Raw genomic sequence first — 26114 nt, 5'->3', positions numbered from 1 at the left:
GATGCAGCCCGGGAGCTGCGGGGGTTGGCGGCCGCCGATCGAGCGCGCGGCTTCGCTCTCCGCGCCGCCCCACCGTTCTCCCCTCAGCGCCTCGGAAGGATGGCACCGGCGGGAGGGGGCGGGGCCCCGCGAGGAGGCGGGGCCCGCGAGGGGGCGGGGCCCGCGCGGGCTGGCGGCTCGACTGCGGCCGGAAACAATAGTGAGGAGCCCGAGCCGCGCGGATCGGCGGTGGCTTCGGTGGCGCGCGAACCCGGACGGTAAAGCTCCCGCTCCCCCTGCCCGCGCCCTGGTTCCCGACCCCTTGGTCCCGCCGCCTTTGCCCTCTGAGCCCCGCGGCCCCCGTCTCTGTTGCGCGCGGGGCGCCCCGACGGACGGTCGGGGAGAAGGACGCGGCACCCTGAGGGGCGGGCGCGCGCCCCCAAACGCCGGAGGCCGGGCGGGAAGCGCTGAGTCCGCACGGACCGGCTGCTGGAGCTCTCGAACGCCTTCTCCCCGGGTGGGAGGAAGCCGCGGGGCGAGGGGACGCGACGCTCCCGCCGGCCGGGCTCTCTGGGATCCAGCACCGCCCGCCCCCAATCCCCGGCCGGGCTGGGCCATCCCGGCTCCTCCGGCTGTGCCCGAGCCGCTCCGCTGAGCCGCTGCCCGACCTTCCGTGCGGATGCCGGGGACGCGGCTGGACCCCCTCCCTAGTGTTCACTTTTTCCACGTGCGTTTTGCCTGCCGCGGACCTGGAATAGCAGACCTCGCTACGCCGAGCTAGCGAGACGCATCTAAGGTTCCCACAATGAAGTAAGGAGAGCGGTGTCCCGAGCGCGTCGCTCGTCCTCCCTTCAACAGCGTTAAGTAGGTTGACAGACTCCGGTAGCTGAACAGGCCCCGCTGCTAAGCTCTTTCCGCGCCTGGTCGGAGATGGAAGCGGTCTAGAATACCCGAAAATTGCTCTTCATCAGCTCTCCTCAACTAAATATAACACAGGACCAAAAAAGGCGCTTGGGCATAGTGTCACTTGCGGCTGGACTTTCTTACTAGCTTTGTGTCCTTGGACAGTAAAAGTATTAGTGTAGCGATGCTTGTTTCGTGTGGCTGTTGCCTTAGATAAACTGAAAAGCATCCTTCTCTTTCCTAGAAGTTCCTACTATTGCCGTGATGACAAGTTCTTGAAATTGTGTAACTTTGTTTTTCTGTTTCTTAATAGGGGCATTATGAACGAAGAGGAGCAGTTTGTAAGCATTGATTTGAATGATGACAACATCTGCAGTGTTTGTAAACTGGGAACAGACAAAGAAACACTCTCCTTCTGCCACGTTTGTTTTGAGCTAAATATTGACGGTAAGGACACAGGATAAATTCATTTTATGCCGTGAACTTTACAGAACTACTACATGCTGAACTCTGGTTATAAGGTAAAACTAAAGTTTCTTGAATGATTGTAAATTGTGCCAAGTGGAAATCTGTTAAAGATAAAGGTTTCTGGAAATGAAACTGAAGGTAGCACAGCTATGAATTTAAGAGAAACTTTTTTTTTTTTTTACTCCCACAGTATTAACTCAGTTTTACTAATATAAAAATGAGTATTGACTGCTAAACTTTTCTGTTTTGAGAGCTTATTGAGTTGTCAGATTTTAACAGATCTGTGTGTTTTGTTTTGGTTTAATATTAAGAACTAACATAACCAAACATTTACATTGATAGGCAAATATAATTTTGTTGTTTTGGCCATACCATGCTAGTACATAATTGAGGTGAGCTGTAATTTTTTCTCCAGTGCTCTTATTATCTGAAGCACATTTTTAAATTTTTAGATAACTTTTCAATGATCACATATGCCTTTAATAATTTTTAAACTAAAAAAGCTTTTAAAATGTCTCAGTAATATCTCTAACAGTATACAAATGAGTTCTCCAAACACTTTTTTTTTTAATCTCTATTATTAAAGTTTTTAGGTTGATGCACAGCTAATGTGCACAGCTAATGTGTCTATGGGTATTAGTAGTTTGCCTCCAAGAAACATGTGGGGTATGTTTCCTTAATCTTGATGTTACCTTGATAAATTCTGATTTTTTTAAATATTTATGTTACACAAAAAAGGATCCTAATATTTCTGATAATAAGTTTGCCTTCCATTTGAATTTTGAATTGTAATATACCAGTAGAGAGATTTTGTTAGACCTTTAGATTAATTTTTATTCTTTACTGGTTCTGTTTATTAAGTAGGAGATAACAAATGTTCTTTCCATTTGAAAAAAATAGGATTATCTACCTTGAGATTCCTCTTAAGACTTGTTTTTCAGAAATTGTTATAGGCACCAAATTAATATATTTAGATACTCTGTAGTAAAAGTCAAAATTATGACTATAAATAGACTATTAAAAACATGTAGAGTTAATTATATGACATTCATTTTCTATTTAAGATATTGGTTGTGACAGTTTTGCCATTGTACTCTCAGAAGTATAGTTGCTAAACATGACAATCTATGGAAGAACATGGATTTTCTGTGGCTTGCATAAAACAATATTAGCCCTGTATATTCTTTTCCATTGAAAATTTTGGTTCTAGATGGACAGAGACAGTGGAAAGGACTCAGCCCAAAGTTGTGTTTACATTGAGGAAAACTGACAGCCAGGTAGTGGGACTGTTCAGGGTTGCTCTGGTGGTGATGGCAAGCTGTTGTTTTGTGCCAGGCCCTGCACTAAGCACCTTATGTGGATTATGTTATTCAACTCAAAATAGCTCAGTGATGGCTACTGTTATCCATTTTAAAGTTAATGGAGCCTAACCTTCAAGACCTAGAAACTGCACTTTGAAGTTGCTCAGCAAAGAATGACAGTGCTTGACTACGAAGCCTGGCAATCTAGTTCTAGTATATGTCCTTTTAATTCCATTGATCTACTGTCAATAGTTATTTTAGTTGATGGGGTAATATTAGAAACCTATTTTCCTGAATCCTAATTGCTGTCCTTGATATTCGACCAGCCAACTTTTAAAATGTTTTTGAACACTTTTGTCCCCTACCAAATTCTAAGCACAGTACCAATCAATAAATGTTTGATAAGTAAGTGGGGCTTTAAAAAGTGTGACATTTAACTTTCCTACTTTTGGTATAACCTTTCTGTAGTGTGGTAATGTTGCTCTCACTTGGTTTCTTAGCTTTCTAACTGCCAAGTTTGCTCTAAAGCCTTCTATTCATCTTTTACCTAAGAGGCTAGTTAAAAATTTTCTTGGAATTTTTTGAGTCCACAGATTCATAGTAAACAAAAATATTAATATCTTACACCTTCTGGATTGTAGCTTATGTCAAATCAAAACTAGCCTAATCAAATGTTGCTTGCATAAAATTAAAATTAAGCTAATCAGATTTTTAAAACTGTGCATACATATATTTATAAAATGAAAATGAAGAAAGAAATAAGCTAATCTTGTAGGAAAGATTTCATATTCTGAGCATGGCTCTAAGTTGCCTTTTTTCTGTGTCTTTGCAGTACTTACAAAGAAATGAGTACCTACATTTTATATACTTTGAAACCAGAGTTGATATACTTCAAGAACCTAAGAAATACACTTTAAGAAAGTTGATTTGGGCAAGGGGTGGGGAGGGACACATAATTCACCATTGGAATTACTTGTCTACTTCTAGGAGTAGGACAAAGATACATAAACTTCTTAATACTTATGACCTGTCCTTGGCACCAAGACACTATAAACATTTTATGCATGTATAATCAAATACATTAATGTGCATCGTAGTTCACGGTACTCAAATCTTTCTAAAGTTCTTTACTGACTACCATTCCCTAGGCTATTAAGGCTGGGAAGAAGGTAGCCCAGGGTAGTCAGGAGCCAGTCATGAAACTCAGCTGTAATACAGCACAGTCAGAAATGAAACTAAAGATGGGGGGTGGGGGAGATCCAGGGCTACAGTCTGTTACTTCATAGTATCAGTTTTCATTTTGTGCCAAAATACTGTGCGAGTAATTAGTATTTTTGTGTATGTATGTGTTAGTCATTCAGTGGTGTCTGACTGTGCAACCCGGTGGACTAGCCTGCCAGGCTCCTCTGTCCATGGGATTCTCCAGGCAAGAATACTGGAGTGGGCAGACATTCCCTTCTCCAGGTGTTCACCCTCACCGAGGCTCGAACCCAGGTCTCCTGCATTGCAGGCAGATATTTTACTGTCTGAGCCTCTAGGGAAACCCTTAGTATTTTTACCTTCCTCCTCTAATAATTGACTTCCTTTTCATTCACTAAAGAGGAGCTTTTTATAAGACAGAGATCAATTCCTCTTATGCCAAAGTTTTCAGTGTGAGTTGATCTTGCTAGTTGATTAAGTAAGCATTTCAAATAATTACTAGTCCATCCTAGACTGTAAAATCCATCTCAGACTTCATTCTCCCCTAACTGATTGAACCTTCTGGGAACTTTTTTAAAAACAGACCCAAATTGAGATCCTTAATAATCTTTCCAGCAAGAAGTCTGTAGATGTTTTCTCTTAGTTAAGGCACTGGTGAACTCAGTGCTCACTTTTAATCTCATTTTTCCTTGATTCTCTGAGTCTTTGACCAAAACATTGTTCCCATGACCAATAGTCACGGAGCATTTTGAATCTCATATTAAATCCCTGATTTAGCTTGGAAGTCAGGACTGATTATTAACTACTCAAAGCCTGTCAACAGCTCTTCCCTTTGTCTTGGTTTTAACACATCAGCATCTTTCCACTTGAGTAAAGGCCCACCACTTTACTTGTGATAGGGAGGCTGTATGTTGCTAACTCCATCTGGCATTAACCTCTTTCTCTTGCTTCTCACAATAACAAACATCATGCCTTGCTATTAGCTAAAAGAGCACTTTTAAATATAAAGCCTGATGTGACTTTTGAATTTAACTTAGCTGTCTTTATACTTAGAAGTACAGATGAAGAATTAATTTTTTAACTGCCTTTTAATGTCACTTTAAATAAATTTGAGCACTTTTAAAATGGCTCTAACGGTAGGACCTCTTTATTTGGACAGGAGTTAGGAGGGATGGAAGTGAAATTGTAGGTTTAATTGGTGATAACTTTATAGAATATTTCTTTAAAAAGATAAAGCTAGGCTAAGCCACATCTAGTAAGCTAACAAGCCATATCTGAGGAGCCAGGTTCCAGATTCTTTTCCCTGTCCTAATTTTATGATGGCCTCATTTTAGTTACTTCCAATTTTTTTCTCTTTTTAACTTCAAACTTTCTAATTCTAAAGTTTAGGATGAATTTAAAATTGAGATCATATGAATAGTATTGAAAACAGTCAATCCACAGGGCTCCCCAAAACCCATGCTCTGCTGGCTGTGAGAAGTAGGTGGAAGTCATGGAGGGGAGCAAGGGGGACACATCATTGTCTGGCTTGTCTGCCTCACCCATATCCTGTTCATCATACCCGTTCATTCTTGTGAAGGTGGAGTCAAGCTGTAGAGTTGGAAGAACTACATTTTGATCATGATGACAATGACCACAGTATGGCAAAAATCACAATGAGTGGGCTCCCTAAGAGGCTCTGATTGGCTCTATCACCTACAGGCTGCTTATTCCTAGACTTACATGATTTAGAAGTAACCTACGTGGTTGAGACTCAAGTGATTCTTTTTTGTTTTTGAGGTGGTATTTTGTTAATGTCCTGCTGAATAATATTATTAGTTGGTCATTTTATAAATGCTCCAAGATTATTTGAAAACTCTGTGTGTGTGTGTGTGTGTGTGTGTGCGCGCGCGCACGCACTCGGTTGTGACTGACTCTTTTTACGACCCCATGGACTGTAGCCCTCCAGGCTCCTTTGTCTATGGGATTTCCCAGGTAAGAATACTAGAGTGGGTTGCTCTTCCCTTCTCCAAGGGGTCTTCCCGACCCAGGGATCAAAGTGGAGTCTTCTGTGTCTCTTGCCTTGCCAAGTGGATTCTTCACCAGTGAGCCACCTGTGTATTCTCTAATTTTCAGATATAGCGTGCAATCTCATTAACTTAAGCTAAACATGTTTTCAGATATATTAATAGTATGTACCTGCAGGTTTTCCCCCTCTTAAACATAATTACCAATAGATATGAATTAAAGTTCTCTACCATGGTTGTGGATTAACAAATTCTTTTTGGTAATTCTGTCGTTTCTTTCTTTTTGTATTTTAATGTAATGTAAATAAAGTACATGCATTCTGAGGTGGTTGATCAGAAACTGAAGAGGAACTGAAGAGCCTTTTGATGAGGGTGAAAGAGATGAGTGAAAAACCCTGTTTAAAACTCAGCATTAAAAAAACTAAGATCATGACCTCCAGTCTCATGACTTCATGGCAAATAGAGGGAAAAAAGTGGAAGCAGTGGCAGATCTTACTGGGCTCCAAAACCACTGTGGATGGTGACTGCAGCCAAGAAATTAAAAAGATGCTTGTCTCTTGGAAGAAAAGCTATGATAAACATAGACAGCATATTAAAAAGAGACATGGCTCTGAAAATAAAAGGTCCATATAGTCAAAGCTATCGTTTTTCCAGTAGTCATGTAAGGTTGGACCAGAAAGAAGACTGAGTGCCAAAGAATTGATGCTTTTGAATTGTGGTACTGGAGAAGACTCTTGAGAGTCCCTTGGACAGCAAGGAGATCCAACCAGTCAATCCTAAAGGAAATCGATCCTGAATATTCATTGGAAGGATTGATGCTGAAGCTCTGATACTTTGGTCACCTGATGCAAAGAGCAGACTCACTGGAGAAGACCCTGATGCTAGGAAAAATTGAAGGCAAAAAGAGAAGGAAAGTGCAGAGGATGAAATGGTTGCATGGCATCGTGGACTCAATGGACCCATGAATTTGAACAAACTCCAGAAAATGGTGAAGGACATGGAAGCCTGGTGTGCTGCAATCCATGGGGCCCCAAAGAGTCAGACATAGCAACTGAACAACAGAGAAAAAGAAAAACTAAAGCATTGAGAGGAAATAAAATTCCTGATTAAATAGAGAATACCATCTTTATCCATGATTAAAACATTTTAATGAGCTCATTTTCTTTAAGACAAATAACTCAGTATGACATAGATAGAAACATAGTATTTTTAGAAATTAGAGATGCTGACTCTCAAATTCACAAGGAATTTATTCAAAGAAAAATAACTTTTATTGGGGGATAAAATGAGAGAGGATGTGGGAAAAAGTAACATACCAAAATATTTCTCAGAAGTTCATTATTGGAGGGAAAAACTGAACAAACTGAATATTAATGTAGAGACTCCAGAAAAAGCCCATGTTTATTTGGAAACTCAGAAGTTAAGATTAAGTTTCTATTTTAAGTAAATTACAAAATTATGATTTGAATGAAGAAAATATACTACCAGTAGTTTTAAAAATTTAATTTTTTAATTGAAGGATAATTGCTTTACAGAATTCTGTTATTTTATGTCAAACATCAACATGAATCTGCCATAAGCTACCAGTATTTCATTGGCTACTTTCTGCATTCAGAAAAAAATTATTTTTCAGTTAAAATTTTATTTTCAATAAAAATCTCTAAAGAAAAAAAAATAAAATAAAATTGAGATCATAAAGTGCTTATAGTGCAGGTAGAAGAAAAAATAAAATAAAATTGAGATCATATATGAATTTTGGTTGGAAAGATATACCCATTAAAAATTAAGTCTGGCTATATGTAATACAAAATCGAAATAATAATGATGAAATAATATAGAATGGATATTTACATATCTCATAGTAAAAGAAGTTGAATCTGGAGTCTGTGTGGTAGCTCCATGATCAGAAAGACTCAAGCTGCTTCTGTTTTACTAATCCACTTTCTTTAACACATATTTGCCATCATCAGTCATCTCATGAGCCAGAATAGAAGGGGCATCTGACAAAAGGTACATAGTAGCCTTCTCTCCTGAATCTATAAAGGAGCTTTTCCTAAAGTCCTCCTTAACAATTTGTTATACATTCCACTGCCCTTTCAAGAGAAGCTACTCCAAATAAAATCAGTATTTTACAAAGAAAGGGGCAAAAGACATAGATTGTCCACCTAATAAGATCAGCCATAGAAAGGCCTTCTAGTAATTGAAGGTTACCATGTTGAAAGCAAACTATTTAAGCTACAGCTAAGACCAACAAGTAAAGCTCCGGTGATTCTTCTAACCCAGGAGTTTGAAATGGAATGGATTTTTACAAAGGAAGCATTGTATTCTGAGGATAGGCATACAGCCAGATCTCATATGAACTTGTTGCACAAAAGCTATGAGAATTTTCAAGTTTCTGACCCATCTCAGTACATAAAATATAATGGTTAATGCTACTGCTCATTATACATATGTTAGATACTATAAACTTAGGAAAACTCCCTGCTTTCTCCCAGCCTCTCTTCTTGATACACTAACATGGTAATTCCATCTTCCTCACACCTTTCCCGTTCAGTTCAGTTCCTTAGTCATGTCCAACTCTTTGCGACCCCAAAGACCACAGCACACCAGTCCTCCTTGTCCATTACCAGCTCCCAGAGTTTACTCAAACTTGAGTCGGTGATGCCATCCAACCATCTCGCCCTCTGTCATCCCCTTCTCCCACATTCAGTCTTTCCCAGCATCAGGGTCTTTTCAAATGAGTCAGCTCTTCCCATCAGATGCCAAAAGTATTGGGAGTTTCAACATCAGTCCTTCCAATGAACATTCAGGACTGATTTCCTTTCAGGTGGACTGGTTGGATCTCCTTGCAGTCCAAGGGACTCTCAAGAGTCTTCTTCAACACCACAGTTCAAAAGCATCAATTCTTCAGCACTCAGCTTTCTTTATAGTCCAACTCTCACATCCATACATGAGTGAAAAACCATAGTCTTGACTAGACGGACCTTTGTTTGCAAAGTAATGTCTTGGCTTTTTAATATGCTATCTAGGTTGATCATAACTCTTCTCCCAAGGAATAGTGTCTTTTAATTTCATAGCTGCAGTCACCATCTGCAGTGATTTTGGAGACCAAAAAAATAAAATCAGTTACTGTTTCCATTGTTTCCCCATCTATTTGCCATGAAGTAATGGGACCAGATGCCATGATCTTAGTTTTCGGAATGTTGAGTTTTAAGCCAGCTTTTTCACTCTCCTCTTTCACTTTCATCAAGAGGCTCTTTAGTTCTTTGCTTTCTGTCATAAGAGTGGTGTCATCTGCATATCTGAGGTTATTGATATTTCTCCTGACAATCTTGATTCCATCTTGTGCTTCCTCCAGCCCAGTGTTTCTCATGATGTACTCTGCATAGAAGTTAAATAAGCAGGGTGACAGTATAAAGCCTTGACATACTCCTTTCCTGATTTGGAACCAGTGTGTTTTTTCATGTCCAGTTCTAACTGTTGCTTACTGACCTGCATACAGATTTCTCAAGAGGCAGGTCAGCTGGTCTGGTATTCCCATCTCTTTCAGAAATTTTCAGAGTTTGTTGTGGTTCACACAGTCAAAGGCTTTGGCATAGTCAATAAAGCAGAAATAGATGTTTTTCTGGAACTCTCTTGCTTTTTCGATAATCCAGCAGATGTTGGCAATTGGATCTCTGCTTCCTCTGCCTTTTCTAAATCCAGCTTGAACATCTGAAAGTTCTCGGTTTACATACTGTTGAAGCCTGGCGTGGAGAATTTTGAGCAATACTTTACCAGTGTATGAGATGAGTGCAATTGTGCAGTAGTTTGAGTATTCTTTGGCATTGCCTTTCTTTGGGATTGGAATAAAAACTGATCTTTTCCAGTCCTGTCACTTCTGAATTTTCCAAATTTGCTGGTATATTGAGTACAGCACTTTCACAGCATCATCTTCCAGGATTTGAAATAGCTCAACTGAAATTCCATCACCTCCACTAGCTTTGTTCATAGTGATGCTTCCTAAGGCCCACTTGACTTTGCATTCCAGGATGTCTGGCTCTAGGTGAGTGATCACACCATTGTGATGATCTGGGTTGTGAAGATCTTTTTTGTATAGTTCTTCTGTGTATTCTTGCCACCTCTTCTTAATATCTTCTGCTTCTATTAAGTCCGTACCATTTCTTTCATTGAGCCCACATTTGCATGAAATGTTCCCTTGGTGTCTCTAATTTTCTTTCACCTTTCCAGGGAAGATTGCTTTTCTACAGCTGGGTACATCTACCACTGCTCCCCTTCTGCTCCATGTGGGCCCTGGACTCAGACCTTGCCTTGACTCTTGACTCTGCCACTTACTAGTTGGTTTTTCTGGCAAGATACCTAAGTTCATTGTGTCATACTGGTTCTCAGATGTTACCAGTAAGAGCAATTTTGTGTTTTCATTTCTTAATCTTGAAATTATTGTGCCAGAATCTAATTCAGAAGGCTGAACTCCAGTTGTTGCCATTTGTTCTAAGAATACTTGGCAATATAAGCAGTGGTGCTCAGATTTATTTGTTTGCTCTTGATACTCAGAACGAAGCTGCAGAGTGTTTCTCCCCATCTCTAAACTACACATCTGTATATGCAACTAATCCGAAGACGTCCTCACTTGTATAGCCCATAAGTACTTCACACTGCATGTCTAAAGCTAAAGTATTATCCTAAATACTATGTATATTTCTTTTCAAAATGAATGAATAAATAAATAAGCAAATTCCCCCTCAATCCCTGCAACAAAAAATGTTGGGGTTGGAAGTGAACTGTGGAAAAGGTGAAGACATACATGCCTGGCTAAAATACTTGAGAGGTGGTACCACAGCAGGAACCTGCCTGCCCTAATTTTTAAGAAGTTATTAATACTTCTCAAAGCAGCCTTCCCTGCCCCCCAGCACCACTTTCAACCCCCTGTTCTTTTCCTCCTAGCACCATTTTCTTCATGGCACTTGCTATAGTTTGTTGCTGTAGCTATTGGTTTATTTCTTTGTTTCTTTGTGTTCCCCCTCCTCCATTTCTAGCTCCATAAGGACTTGAGTTTGAGCCTCCTTTATTTACTAGTATATAATTAGCAGTAGCATGGGGATTGGCCAGAAGTTATGAATGAGTATTTGGAATCTTTGATTGATGAGTGAATTAGCCTAAAGGAGACTATAGAGGACTGTCTTTTTTTTTTTCTGTTTTTCCCTTAATCTTGCCCACAGTGAAATTCTTCTGCTATTTTTCTGCCCTTCCACAGAATTGTCTGAGATCTTTCTAGAGTCTCCTAAAAGCTTTGTGACTCTTACTAATAGAACTTTGTATTATATTCAAAAGAAAAATGTAGCAAATAATATTAACAGTGATATCTGGTTATTTTTTTTGCAATCAGGAGGATAGAAAACAGATAGTATTGTTTTCTCCATAGAGCAAGAAGTCTTAAATAGGACTGTGTTTAGAGTGGGAGTGTCTACATTCACTTACATGCTGCAAATCTTATTATTCTGAACACCTCAGCAGAGTGGTGTGTGCTCATGATGATGACCCCTTCAAGGTGTTTGATGATCTGGAGTGCTTGTTAAGTCTGTGATAAAAGTATGCTCTTTAAGTCAGTGATTTAAAGTTGAAAACAAACAGTATACTACCCTGCATATCTTATTAATAGAAGCATCATGATTATAAATAAAGCATTTGTTACAATAGATAAAAATGACATTCTGATTCAAATTCATTATTCATTTCCACCCAGTGTGTTGGCAGAGATGAAGAGAAATGTTTTATGAGTTATCCAGAAACAAATTAAATCGAGATTGGAAATCTTTTAATTGTTAGGTCGAAATTATCTATCCTCAGTAAAGGGATACACTTTTCATGATTGAAATAATTTTATAATAACTGTTACTAGAAAGCTGACAAAGAGAAATAAGCTGCCCAGAAATAATTTTTCTGTTGCATACAAAATAATACTGCCTGTGAAGAAAGAAGACAAAGGTAAATTTCGCTACTTAGGAAGAAACGAAATAATGACTCTCTGGTTGGGAGAAGCTAGTCCAACTGTCAAATACTTAAGGGATTTACACTTTTAGGTAAGTGACTTATCTAAATAATAGGTATTTATCAGCTATTCTGTGTTCCACATGTATTATTTGATTCTTAATACAGCCATATGAGATAGGTGGTAGATTATCCCAATTTGATAAATGAGGGAAGTAAGGAGAGAGTCTTGGAGGCTAATCTAGAATCACACCACTTGGAAGTCCAAACCTGATCCCAAAAGTCCAAGTGCCTAAATCATTTCTGCTTCGAACGAAAATTACATGAACTCTTAAGAAATCTCAGATATACTAAGTAACTTGTAGGCAAAGTTACGGATGAATTACACCAGTGTTAATGTTCAAACAAGGAACAAAATTTGGGTCCCGAGAAGTGCTTGCTTTTTAAAAGCTATTTCTACTTGTGATGCTGTTTAATTAATACACATTTGGTGGAATATCCAAAAGTAGACATTTTTCATGACCTAAGAGAGTAGGATGATACAGTCTCCATATAGGTTGTAATCTAAATAGTCTGTCAAGAAAATGTAGTCTTCACAGCACGTAGATTAGATCATCAGAGAAGAGGGAAGGACTGGGAAGAAGAGACACACGACAGTCTTGCTGCCCAGAAGACACAAGGAGGCTGAGCTGTAGACTGACCTCTGCTCCGGAATCGTACAGGTGTCAGCTCGTCATGAGACAGTGTTCTGACACTCCTCTCCATCCTTCCAGCCATTCAAGTAACAGAGGCTAACATACTTAGGCTGATTAGTATTCCTCTCAAGAGGGAATAAGTTCTGAGTAAGTGGAGGCAGACAGTACGAACTAAAGCGAAATTATCAGCACCAATCCTGGAATTGCACGCTATCTCCTTTGGTAGGTGAGCCTGAAATACTTCCTAGAAAGAGAAGAAGCAGGTGGTAAGACAGCATAACTTCATATAGCACTTTAGATGTTCAAAGGTACTTTTGCAGCATCTTAAATTTAATTTCTACCTTTTAAAGAATACTAACACTAATTATGAATTTCAAATAAGGTGTTAACATGGAAAATGTAACAAGTAATTGAAATCCAAGTGCCTAAGTAACATTGCAGAATTATCAAAATGCTGTCACTTATAGTTCTAGTTAGAATGAATTTAAATCATTCTAATCCAGTTTGGCACACCATCTATTAGGATTTTGATAAGGGGAATAAGCCCATTAAACACCAAGCCTTGGATTTATAGTTTGTAGTAAGGGAAGACAGTGTCTGTTTACAAATAATTTTAAACTAGCTTATCTATTTCAGTTAGCTTTTTGGCATTACTGTCTCAACTGTATGACAGCAAGGCAAAATAATGGTTTGTGGCACCCATGAAAATCTGAATCTTAGAGTCAAAGCTATGTTCATAGAGATTTTTATACACATTCATTCAGTAAATATTAATCAAGCAACTGCTATGTGCCAGCAATTGTTTGGCAGCTAAGGATAATACAGTTAACAAGAATAAGTTATATGGTGTATTAGAAGGCAATATAGAGTCATTTGCCTTTTATGAAGAATGAATTTAGTCACCGTTATATTTTTCCATGTATTACCTTATTTAAAATTCACACTTAGTGTTCATTTCCTACATGAAATGGAGATTAAATTTAATAGTAAAAGCGCCTTCCAACCACCAGAATGCTATTGAAATACACTTGAATGACATCTTCAATATCTAAAACTCATGATAACTGGCTAAATAATATTGCCATGAATTTAGTGAATGATAATTGCTAGTCTGTTGTGAAAACAGAGTTCACACATAGAGGAAGTCTGGTGGTATTAAAGCATCCTTCATAACCTTGACCATGTTACTTTGACTCATTGGAATAATTTCAGCATGCCAACAATCAAGTTCAGTTCAATGTCAGTCAACATTTTGGCTGTATTTATACTACAAAGTAGAACAAATACAGTATAATAATTCCTATGTAATGTATAAGACAGTTCTTAAGAAAACTTAGTTTTTGATTACCAATGTATGTACTAACCAAATGAAATAGCAGTCATAAGTATCTGAGGAAAGAAATTAAAATATCACAATTCTCAGTCGAGACTAATTAAAGCATAATTTAATTTCATGTTTCTTACACCCTGTCTCTCTTGTCTACCACCCACTCTTCATTTATTCTTGCCTTCATTTGTTTTATCGTATACTGACACATCATCTTGAATACTTACACTTAGCTGCTCCGTAACCTGACACATTGACCAAAAAGAGTATTAGAATGGCAGAAATGCTCCTGTCTCCCATATTTATAAGAAAAAAAAATCAAGGGAGAAAGCTTTCCTCTCTGTCCCTTAAGCTATAGTTCTCGCAAGAGCAGTGTCCATTCAGTGTCTCCTCTGTCCCTCCTCCCCACTTCCTCTTCAGTGCCCCTGTAATTGGCCTCCTCTTTTGCTTTCACCAGTGACTTCCTAGCTGTCAACATAATAAAGAGTTTCATGTCCTTGCCATTTTCAAAATCTGACATTTAACATTTCCCTCTTTTTTGAAACACTCAGCTCCCTGGGTTCTCTTTTAAAATAGCTCTGGCCTCTTATTTCTGCCCTCTTTTCTTCTTCTTCAGTTCATTAGCTATTGCAGATCCCTGAACTACTACTGTTTCGTTGAATTCTGTCCTCATTTTTCTTTTCTTCTCATATTTCGCTATTTCTTTCACTGCATGAGCTTCAGCTATACCTTTATAAGCTAACGGAACTCCATAAACATATCATAGGCCAATTTTCTTTTAAATTCCAGACCTATTTATCCAACCACCTTCTGGGCCTCTCCATTTAGATACTCTACAGGTGTTTTAGATGCTAAAAGACACTTGCTCCTTGGCAGAAAAGCAGTGACAGACCTAGACAGCACATTAAAAAGCAGAGACGTTACTTTGCCTACAAAGGTCCATATAGTCAAAGCTATGGTTTTTCCAGTAGTCATATATGAATATGAGAGTTGGACTATAAAGAAAGCTGAGTGCTGAAGAACTGATGCTTTTGAACCATGGTGTTGGAGAAGATTCTTGAGAGTCCCTTGTTCAGCAAGGAGATCAAACCAGTCAATCCTAAAAGAAATCAACCCTGAATATTCATTGGAAGGACTGATGAATCTAAAGCTCCAATGCTTTGGCCTCCTGATGCGAAGAGCCAACTCATTGTTAAAGACCCTGATGCTGGAAAAGACTGAAGGCAGGTAGAGAAGGGGGCGACAGAGGATGAGATGGTTGGATGGCATCACCGACTCAATGGACGTGAGTTTGAGCAAACTCCAGGAGATGGTGAAGGACAGAGAAGCCTGGCTTGTTGCAGTCCATGGGATAGCAAAGAGTCGGACACAACCGAGTGAACGACAGCACAGGTATCTTGAATTTAAGTTTCTCAGACTAAATTTATCTCCTTATTTCCATATACACATGTGTTTTTATTTCCTTCATCTTTGGTTCACATGGAATTCCAAGTCCAATACCCCAGAGATTGTGTTTCAATAGATCTACAGTTGAGTCCCAGAATTTGCATTTTAACAGGAATCCCAGCTGACTCTTAAGCAGGTGGTCTCGGGACCAAAGTTTGAAAACCCTGTGAATGAATGGTTCCAGTTTCTTCAGGACTTTCCATGTAAAGTTGTGCGGTTGAGGTGATGGGTTGTGGCTGAAGTCTTACCTAAGCTCTGCATTTCGCGCTGTATGCCTTTATTCCTTCTTACACTACCACCTCAGGACCCGCTTAGTCAGGTTTATAGACTTGATCCCCCCTCCCCGTCACTACCCCACACCCCTAGTTCTCTCCGTATCACCAGAAGGGTCTTTAAAGTGCTAATCTGATATGCCATTAATTTTCTTAGAACTCTTCACTGATTCCTTACCATTTTCTTCTGGTTAGACTGTTAACTCCCTAACATGACACATGAGACAGTTCATGACCAGGTATCTACTTAACTGCTACCTTCATTACCTCTTCAAAGGCACTCTACAAGCCAGTTATCCCTGCCCACTGTCTCTCCCTTCCTCTGGTTTCCTCCATTTCTTTCTTTCTTCCATACTTTGTTTATTTAGTTCCCTGTGTCTTAAACAAAATTGACTTCGCCTTCCTCCTAGTATGCAACTGCCTAAAGTGTATTGATATTAAATAGAGGTGATAAATTACAGTTGCCAGTGTTCACAGGGCCACTTCAAGGATCACAAAAAGATAAGTGTAGGAGCTCTTTGGTAAATATATCAGCAGCATGTGGTGCAACTGTTCATGTTGATTTAAATTGAAATATAGAAGTGTTTTGTTTTCATCTCATCTGAAAAGATGAAAGTCTTCTGAAAAGATAATTCTGACTCATTTGTGTATTGAACAACTCTTCCATTGCCAAAATAATTCAGTGTTTTACATACATTGAAGTCTGACTTTATCCTCAGGTTTGGCCGCACTGGGTCTTAGTTCCTTCATGCAGACTCTTAGTTTCAACATGTGGGATCTAGTTTCCTGACCAGGGGTAGAACCTGGGCTCCCTGCATTGGGAGGACAGAGTCTTAGTCCCTGGACCACTGGGGAAGTCCCTCGAGTTTACCTTTTTTATGATTTGGTTTTCAGTAGATTTTTCTGCTCTAGCCCCCGTAATTTCCTTCATGTAGCAGCTGCCCTAGTGGCTCTGTGGTAAAAGAATCTGCCTGCCAAGCAGAAACGTGGGTGCAGTCCCTGGGAAGATCCCCTGGAGAAGGAAATGAAACCCACTCCAATATCCTTGCCTGGGAAATGCCTTGGACAGAGGAGCCTGGCCGGCTACTGTCCATAGCGTCACAAAGACTTGGACAAGACTGAGCAATTAAACAGCAACAACCAAAGCTAATCCTTTCACCAGTTTCTTTCAACAATACGAATTGTGTTCACACGTCAGTGTCTTTTTCCCTCAGTGCCTTTGAAGTCTTTGTGTTTCCAACAAGGATTTCCAGATAAAACCATGCAGTGGTTATAATCTGACTTCGGGGGAGGGGAATCTTTGATTTGAAAGTTATCCTTTGCTAGATACATTGTAGCCTAAGGAAATTTTCAACCTTAAAAATATTCAGAATATTGGGATATTTTAAGACTGTATCTTTTATCATTCCAGTATTATAATTTTTTTGTTTTACTTACTTCATTGGAACATACAGTATATAACTTAAAACCTAATTTGTCTTGCACTAAGACACAGTGTTTTCTTTCCCAAACCAAAATATTTCTTTATAGGCTTTTAAAAAAATGTTTTAAATTTTCACTATTTAAATGATGAAAGATTTTCTTTCTCTCATTGAAATGAAATTTCTCTCTTTTCATCTCTTTTTAATTTCATTGAAAAAGCAAACTATTACAGAAAAATCAAAATACAGAAAGCAAAAAGAATTTTAAGATTTATAATCCCACATATCTACCAATAATCTCTTAATATTTTTGGTGTTTTATAAGTTATTTTCTGCAGTAGAGTATGCATGTATACATAGTAAATTGTGTTTTAAAATGAAATCAGGCTATATATACCATTTATAACTGGTCTTTTAATTTAATATATCAGAAACATCTTTTTCATATCAATGGATAAAAAAGGTTGCACTGCATTGGACGGTAATTTTTATAACTCTGTTTCATCATGGAACGATTTTATTGGACACTAGCTCTCCAAACCCTTTCTGTAAATCAAAGTTCCTTTTACTCTAGAAATGCTGTAATTTCAATTATAGTACATAATCACAATCTTTCTTTTTTAGCATTTTTCAGTATGATTCATCAATTATTGCCTTTTTGAAAAATCTTTAGTTTGTTTAATCAAATGGCTTTCCCATCAGCTTTAATTTTTACCATTTACTACCTATAGTAGTAATTGAATTATAAATGACTTCAAATTCACTTGCTAGTAAATCTCTATTAGATGCTGCTGTAAAGCATTATATAAGGAATAGTCAACTAAAATTTTAGGAACAGTGATTCAGATATATGCAAAGAAGTTGAGATACAAAACAGATGTTTTATAAATAACTGCAGGACAGCTTTTATTTTGTTTTTCTTATTTGTAAGAAAATAAATCAGGCAAAACCTTAACTAGGCAGACGGCAGTTCAGGAGATAAAGGACAGAGTTCACATAGCTATCACATTTCTTACTTTTGAACTCATAAATTTCTTTTCATCCTTGTTCATCCATGTTATTGTGAATGCCTTTTTTCTAGACTTACCTTTTGTTTAAGTAATGTGTATCTTTTTAACTTTGCCTATTTGGGGGAAAGTTTTACTTAGAAAAATGGAATAAGTAGAGGATTATTACTTAGGTCAACTGGGTTATTTACTACAAGTTTTTATAACTTTTAATTCTTTGTGCCACTTAACAATTATAGTCTAAACATAGTATTTTTGATGTGCAAGAAAAGCAGTTTTAGCTTTTTATATTCTGTGCTACTATGAGCTTAGTATCCTAAAGATGGATAACTTCCATTCGTATTCTTTTTCCAAATACCCTTGTACTTCATCAGTTATCTATAGACAAGCTCCCCTGTCCAGTTTGGTAACCTTGCCACAATGTAGTGATTTAAATTTAAGTTAATTAAAGTTAAAATTAAAACCTTAGTTCCTTGGTTATACTCGCTACATTTCACATGCTTGGTAGCCACATAAGGCTAGTGGCTGTCGTATTGTATATGGCACAGAATGAGAACACGTCCACTATCACAGAGCGTTCTATTGGACCTTTCTCGTTAAAATAGGTAACTAAATTTGAGAGCAGGACTGAATGCTGGTTGTTATTTTTTGTACCCAGTTAGTAATAAACAGTTGTCATGTAGGTGTGTTCCTCCAGTTTCCCAACTGTTATGATGAAAAAGTAAAATTCACTGAGAAAGGTTTTCTTTTTGATAAATTATTTGCAGTTTATACATCCATCATTACAAGAATTCAGTTCTATTGTGGCTTCGTAGGTTATTTGTGGTTGAGGTTTATCTTTTAACGTCAACCTTCTGAACTCTTTGCCGATTGAAATTTGCCCTTATAATTCGTTTATTGGATTAAGCTGCTTTGACTAAGTGCTTAATCCTTCTCTTCGCACACACAAAAACTTTTGGCATAAACATCTCCTAAACTGAAATATGCTGTCCACAGACCACCTGTTGGTATATCTTTCTTTAAGGCAATGATTCTCAAAATTGGGAAAAGCAAGTTGCTGAGCCCATCTGTGTATTGGCTTAGTGCAGTTTCCAATAATTCCATCTGTTTCCAATGCAGAGATAAGCAATTCCCTGTTCCTTTCAACAGTATGTTGGGTATTTGAACATGACAGACTCTTAAGTGATGTGAGGGGGAGGGGAATGGAGCACTGTTAACCACAGAACCCACTGAAGCACAGAGGACAACTGATAAAACTTTCCAAGAGGTAGAAGCCTGTCCTGTTGCGGATTTAAGGAAGTAGGTGCCCCAACTATTCATCCTCACCTTCCCACCTTCAGGCTAGTCTGCCTTTCGTTAGTAAGAGCGTAGACAGTCTGAGCGTCCTCCCACTGCATTCCTGTGACTGGCGGTAGATCTAAAGGTGATCACTCTTCCTGAATCATGGCTTGGCTGCTGCTTGATCATCAGATTCAGAGGAGCCTGGTCACTTGGGGTGTCCAGCCATTACTGGGGCAGCCATTACCTACACAGAAGCGATCCAGACCTACGTCATTACAGAGTCTCGGTGTAGTGTGAGAGTCACCAACCAGCATGGCTGTGCTTGCCGCTGGATAAGTCACAAGCACCTGCACACTCCCAAAGGGAAAGATGCGGACTGTTGAAGAGCAGTCGCCCAATTTTCAGGCAGTAGCTGCTTCTCATTATTAGCCATTTGCTGTCAGATCTTCTGATTTTGTTTTTAAGGGAAACCAAGAAATTGAAAACTGTAAGTGAATCTAAATTTTTTAAAAACATTTATAGGCTAAACAGAACTTGCTCCAGTATGGATCCAGACTTTAGGCTGTGGGCATGCCACCTCTACTTCCAGAAAAGTGAAGAGTGTTAGTCACTCAGTCATATCTGACTCTCTACGACCCCATGGACTGTAGCCCACCAGGTTCCTCTGTCCATGGAATTCTCCAGACAAGAATACTGGAGTGGGTAGCCATTCCCTTTTCCAGGGAGTCTTCGTGACCCAGGGATCAAACCTGCATTGCAGGCAGATTTACCATCTGAGTCATCAGGGAAGCCCCAACTTTTTCTCTTATTCCTTTTTTTAGAAATGGGAACCTGGTCCTCAGAAACAAAGGCATAACAGCTCCTTCCTTTCCTTCTTAGTTCAGTAGAGTTTAGCTGTTTGCTCCCATCTTTACAATTAACACTTACTGAAAAAGTGAAAACAGTGATACATACACTTTATTTTTTTGGGCTCCACAATCACTGCGGACAGTGACTGGCACCGTGAATTAAAGACACTTGCTCCTTGGAAGAAAAGCTATGACAAACCTAGACAGCATATCAAAAAATAAAAACCAGAGACATCACTTTGCTGACAAATGTCTGTATAGTTAAAGCTATAATTTTTCCAGTAGTCATGTATGGATGTGAGAGTTGAACCATAAAGAAAGCTGAGCGCAGAAGAATTGATGGTTTCGAATTGCAGTGCTGGAGAACACTCTCAAGAGTCCCTTGGACTGCAAAGAGATCAAAGCAGTCAATCCTAAAGGGAAAGCAGTCCTGAATAGTCATTGGAAGAATGAAGCTCCAATACTTTAGCCACCTGATTCGAAGAGCTGACTCATTGGAAAAGACTTTGATGCTGGAAAAGATTTGAGGGCAAGAGGAGAGATGGTTGGATGGCATCATTGACGTAATGGACATGAGTTTGAGCAAGGAGATAGTGAAGGACAAGGAAGCCTGACATGCTGCAGTTCATGGGGCCGCAAATAGTTGGTCATGACTGAACAACAAAGATGTACATAAACGTGGCTTAATATGGGCAACACATAAACATGTAGGTGCTTGTTCTCCCATTCCTAGCAACCAGGATAAGATCATCATGAAAAGAAAACACCTTAACTCTTGGAAAATTCTTTATGCTGGGCAAATGTGAGCCTCCATAAAAAAAGATTTTGAAGCAGTACTGTGAATTGTTGCACAAATGTTGGTTATGTCTGGAGGCAGTGTGCTTAAAATTTCTTCACAGCCTGTTAACCTGAAACTTGAATCATAACTAAATTATCTTGCCTTACTTTAAAATTAAGAAAGAACACACAAACCCACCATTTGGAAAACCAATACTGCCAGTTCTCTAATTTTTTATTTATTTTTATTTTTTGAGGCTGTAGTAAAATTTGAAATGCTTACTCCCTTAGAGCTTTCCAGTCTCCTGCTGATATGATTACAGGTATTACAGCATCCAACAGTTGGTTGTATTATATTTGCTCAACCTGTGGAATACCAAATTATATGAAGCCAGTCCTTTGACTGAGAAATGAAATATAGCAGTCACATTCAGAAGGAAGACTAATTGACAGAGTAAATATGCATATGGCAGTCAGATGATATGAGTCAAGAACCTGTGAAAATAAGTATAGTCGGCTGAGAGATGGTACTGTTTGATAGGACCAGCTGGGGAACCAGCAGGAAAAGATTGCTTTGCTTATCTAATTACCACCAACTGATAAATAAGATCTTCAAGAGGCTAAAAGGGAAAAGCAGAAGGTGATGGGACATGTCGTAGAACTTAAGTGTTTGGGGTTCTGTGGCTGTTTTTTTAGTGCCATTTGGAGTATCATCTTGTGAGAGGACAAACTTACTACAATAAGCATATTAAATATATGCATGGAAACATCTTTATTTTAAAAGGGTGACAATGATAGGCAAACGAGAAGATCTACATTTGAGTGGCTTTTGCCCTTTTATGGCTTTAACCAAGTTTTCTTAAAACAAATTGATCCTAGAAAGGAATTTAAAGAATAGAGATGGAGATAGCATGGCAGATGGGTTAGTGGGAGGGTTTTCAAAGTATGTGAGAATGGTACAACAAAATCAGAAATGAAAGTGGGGAAAGACGTTATAAAGAAAACCATTGAATAGAAACAGCTTTAATTTTTTAAAATACCACTGTTCATACAGAAATGTCCACCTAAATAAATTTCCAAAATATTGTCAATTATGGTTGCCAAGTAAGGTCTTGGTTCTCTACTAATCAGGAACTCAAGACCCAAAGTTACATAGCCATCTGTGTGATATGTTTTAAAGTTTTCCTAATACTTAGGATGTCAATTATATTGGTCCTCAAAAGTTTTATTAGGAAGCTGTAGTACAGTTTTTGTGGAACTGGTTTGGAAATTACTTGTAAGTCAGTTTCTGAAAAGTACAAACTCATTTAATTGCATTTAGATTCATTTCCTTTGAAAAGCTGCTGAAGAAACAAATTAGTGCTCAGAGCTGTTAACAACTTGTAAATGCAATTAAAATTTATAAAGTCAATTGGAAAACTCACTGGGATCTCTGATAATAGCAGTGGTTGTTTCTCTTATATTAATTCTAACTGATTTGAGGTGAAAAAAACAAAATCACTTCAGGAATTTATAAAATGACACATATTGTTGATACAAATTGAGTGGGCTACTCACATTCTTTTCTAGTAAAAAAGTGTATGAAGTATTAAATTTCCTGAATTGGGTATTTTAAACTATCTTTACAAGACAAGTATTTTCAAATTAAACTTTAAAACTGATTCAGGTTTTAATTTTTTTTTTTTTAATTGAGCTAAAGTAGGTATAGATACAGATCTGGATGAATGAGCTACAGTTTACATAAAACAGCCTTGTATATTCACAGTATGTATATTTATAATAAAAATAAGTAATTGAGTAGAAGTTCCTGATTTTATTTGGCAGATTGAATGATGCCACTGGAATTCATCTCTATATATCAGTGCCACTCATCAGTTCTTGGGATTAATGTCATATTAAACCAAACGTAGGAGTAACTTCACTGGAAGATGTCTTTAACTTCTGTGTGTGTGTATGTGTTCGCTCAGTCATATCCAACTCTTTGTAACCCCATGGACTATAACTCATGAGGCTTCTCTATCCATGGGATTTCCCAGGCAAGAATACTGGAGCAGGTTGCCATTTCCTCCTCCAGGGGATCTTCCCAGCCCAGGAATTGAACTTGGGTCTCCTGCATTGGCAGGCGAATTCTTTACCACTATGCCACCTGGGAAGCCCAGTTAACTTCTGAGAGCCTGAAAAGATGCACAGCCTAGTTACCTTGCAGATGGGCAAAACTTCATTGTAGTAGACCTCAAATAATAATTGGTAATAAATGTTAGGTTTGCTTTTTAAATACAATTTTAATTTTCCTTTATTCGTGTAATGACTTTTTCTTGAGTACTTGCTGTGTGCCAGGCACTATGATAATAAGGATGTACATAAAACAGATGGTGCTCTTTCTCACAGAATTTACCTCTAGCAGGAGATAGAGGCCAGTGAAGAAGCAATTTTAAAATCTGGTGCCATTAGCTGAGATGTAACTGGTTAGAAAAGGCTTCTAAGAGGAAGGAAGAACTAGAGAGGGGATGGTGATGAAGACCCAAATAACATAGTGAGAGTGGTAATGGAGTGAAGGAATATTTAATATGCTAGATTTTAGGGGGAAGAAGTCTATTAAGATGGACAGTAAAACATCTAGGATGGGGCACAAGGAAGAACAGTCAAAGAGGACACCCAGGTTTCTTCCTTGAGCAGTTGAGTGTGCCAGACTCAGGAGGAGGATTAGGTGTGGGTCTAAGAATGGAGGAAGAGGCAGGGTGAATGTAAAGAGCAGTTGGGACCTCTAGGGGCATGGCAACCCCCTCCAGTATTCTTGCCTGGAGAACTCCATGGACAGAGGAGCCTGGCGGGCTCCAGTCCCTGAAATCACGGAGTTGGACATGACTGAGTGAATAAGCACATGAGACATCTAAGTAGAAATATTCCCACATTCAAAACACTTCCTGTCATGACACTTTTTTGTCTTTTATAGGGGATTTTTCACCTGAGTGTCTGACTCTAAAATTTGCATTTACATATTTTCACAGTAAATTGAATATTGTTGTTCTCTGACTTGCTTTTCATCTCAGCTGATTACCAGTACACATGTAATTGTGTGTTTACTGGGCTCCAAACATTCATTTGAGTGATGATTTAAGGAAAAGTTAAAAAATTATTTCTAAAGAACAAAAAGTTATATTACATAAATTACTAAGAAGAAAGATTGGATTAAAAAAATCATTGACTTTAAAAGCCCACATTATTCTTCAAATAAACATTTATTATGTTGACTTATTAGAGCTCTGGGGCACATCGGAAAATTTGTTGTTTCATATTTTTGTCTTTTTTTAATACAACTTCTGAACTTTCCAAATAAATCTTTAAAACTCAAAAAAAACTAGCAGCAAAGAATAATGACTTTCTTTTGGCTTCCCAGGTGGCACCAGTGGTCAAGAACCCACCTTTCTCTTTATAAATATAAGAGACAGGGGTTCAATCTCTGGGTCAGGAAGATCCCCAGGAGGAGAGCCTGGCAACCCACTCTTGTATTCTTGCCTGAAGAATGCCATGGACGGAGTAGCCTGACAGGCCTATGGTCCTTGGAGTCACAAAGAGGCAGGCACGACTGAAGCAACTTAGCGCAAATGCACATGGCCTAGTTTAGAATCCTTTTTATACACAGAAGGATTTCCTCTAATATATAGTAAAGGAGAGATATAATTTACAGCGTTTCGATTCAGCTAAACCATTGCTACATAGATTAGTGCTGTGCCAATGGACTGAGACTGAGTCCATTTACGGTTTCAGGGATTGGCCAGCTATCTTGTTGGCAGTGAGCCCTAAGAGAGTAAGAAAGCTCTTTAAAGAATTTCCCAAAGTTAGTAAAATAAGCGAGCTTCAGGTTCTCTCTGCCTAGCAATCAGTACTAGAATCAAACAGCAGAATGGAGGTATTTCTTATTTTATCTGTAATTGATACTAACTACCTTTTTGTCTTATTTATGATATTAAAACGTACATAATATTATAAAGTACTTTTAATATTTTTATTCTAATCAAAATTTGTGCACTTCCTTTTTATGTTAAGGTTTCAAAGGCATACACAGTGTTGTCAAATAGAGCTTTGAAGTTTTGTACTTGAATATTTTAATTTTGCAGGAAATTTGACCTAACCAGACAATAACTGATAAATAGTATATACACACACAATTGCAGCACAGGCACCAAAGGGTTAAATAAAATGTGTATGCAGTTGTTTTAAGTTTGGTTTTTGCACTCGGTGGAAGAAACAAGACTGAGATAGTTGAGTTTACCTGGTGAGGCACGTCTGCTTAATTAGACTGTTAGTATTTAAGAGGGGTACCCCCATAGCTTACTTGTGAGGGAACTGACAGCCCAGTTAGTACTGGTTTTGGCAGGACCCACCATTGGCTGATGTGATGTTATTTTAGAACAAGTTAGTATTTGTGAGTATTTTGCACCTGATTTAATACTGTTAAAATACAAATACATCACTATCTTAGTATTAGCCAAGGTTTGCAAGTCAGTGAATAAAATTATTACAACTTCAGCTTTTAAAACAATGGGTGAATACAGAATGTAATTTTTTTCTGATGACTCAGTTAAAACTTTTTTAAGCTAACACCTGAGTGGCTCTCAACTTCCTGTTTTCAAAGCTAAGCAGTTTAGACTGCTTAATTCTTGCAGGCATTAATTTTCCATTCCATATCCCATGTTCACCTTCAATATGAAGCACTGCTGTTTTATTTTAAATGGTTTGAACTTAACAAAAATGTTATCAGTGTATTCTATATTTCAAAGTATGTTGTATATTTGAAAATGTATTCTCTCTTTTAAAAAACAATAGAGATAGCATACTTGAGCTCTACTAAAAAGCTGGAAATGTAAATGTGTAAGATTTTCCTTGATTTGTGTTACGGAATGAACATTTGTGAGTTGAAGAATTATATTGGCTATTGTATCTTGGTAGATTGAACTTGTTGCTCCGTGAATAAGAATTGTGTGTAGTGCATTTCTTGATAAAGTTTTAGTAAGTATTAAACATGTGAAAACATTTTAGATGTTTTTATTTTCTTACTTGAAAAAATCGAAACAGTTCATTGACTTTTTGAGGCTTTTATTAATGTATATTTTTCTGATTCTGGTTTATCTTTCCCCAGTAGAAATATAACTTAATTTTAAATCATGATTTACTATGTTTTTTTGTTAGGGAAA

General features: G+C 38.2%; 1 protein-coding gene across 3 annotated transcripts in view; it reads left to right on the top strand.

Annotated features, from left to right (window-relative positions):
• The window catches only part of CUNH21orf91 (chromosome unknown C21orf91 homolog), a 34575-nt gene that overhangs the window by 168 nt on the left and 8293 nt on the right, over nt 1-26114 (top strand). The window contains exons 1-2 of one of the 3 annotated variants that reach the window (XM_040227429.1): nt 171-257; nt 1196-1329. In XM_040227429.1, coding sequence (XP_040083363.1) covers nt 1203-1329 — 127 coding nt within the window. In that variant the 5' untranslated portion in view covers nt 171-257; nt 1196-1202. Of the gene's footprint in view, nt 1-170; nt 258-1195; nt 1330-26114 lie in introns of those variants that run through there. The other 2 variants (XM_040227447.1, XM_040227439.1) reach the window with 2 other exon arrangements.

The sequence above is a fragment of the Oryx dammah genome, unplaced genomic scaffold (genome assembly GCF_014754425.2).
Source record: "Oryx dammah isolate SB20612 unplaced genomic scaffold, SCBI_Odam_1.1 HiC_scaffold_2, whole genome shotgun sequence".
NCBI lineage: Eukaryota > Metazoa > Chordata > Mammalia > Artiodactyla > Bovidae > Oryx > Oryx dammah.
This window is presented reverse-complemented; position numbering and strand designations above follow the sequence as displayed.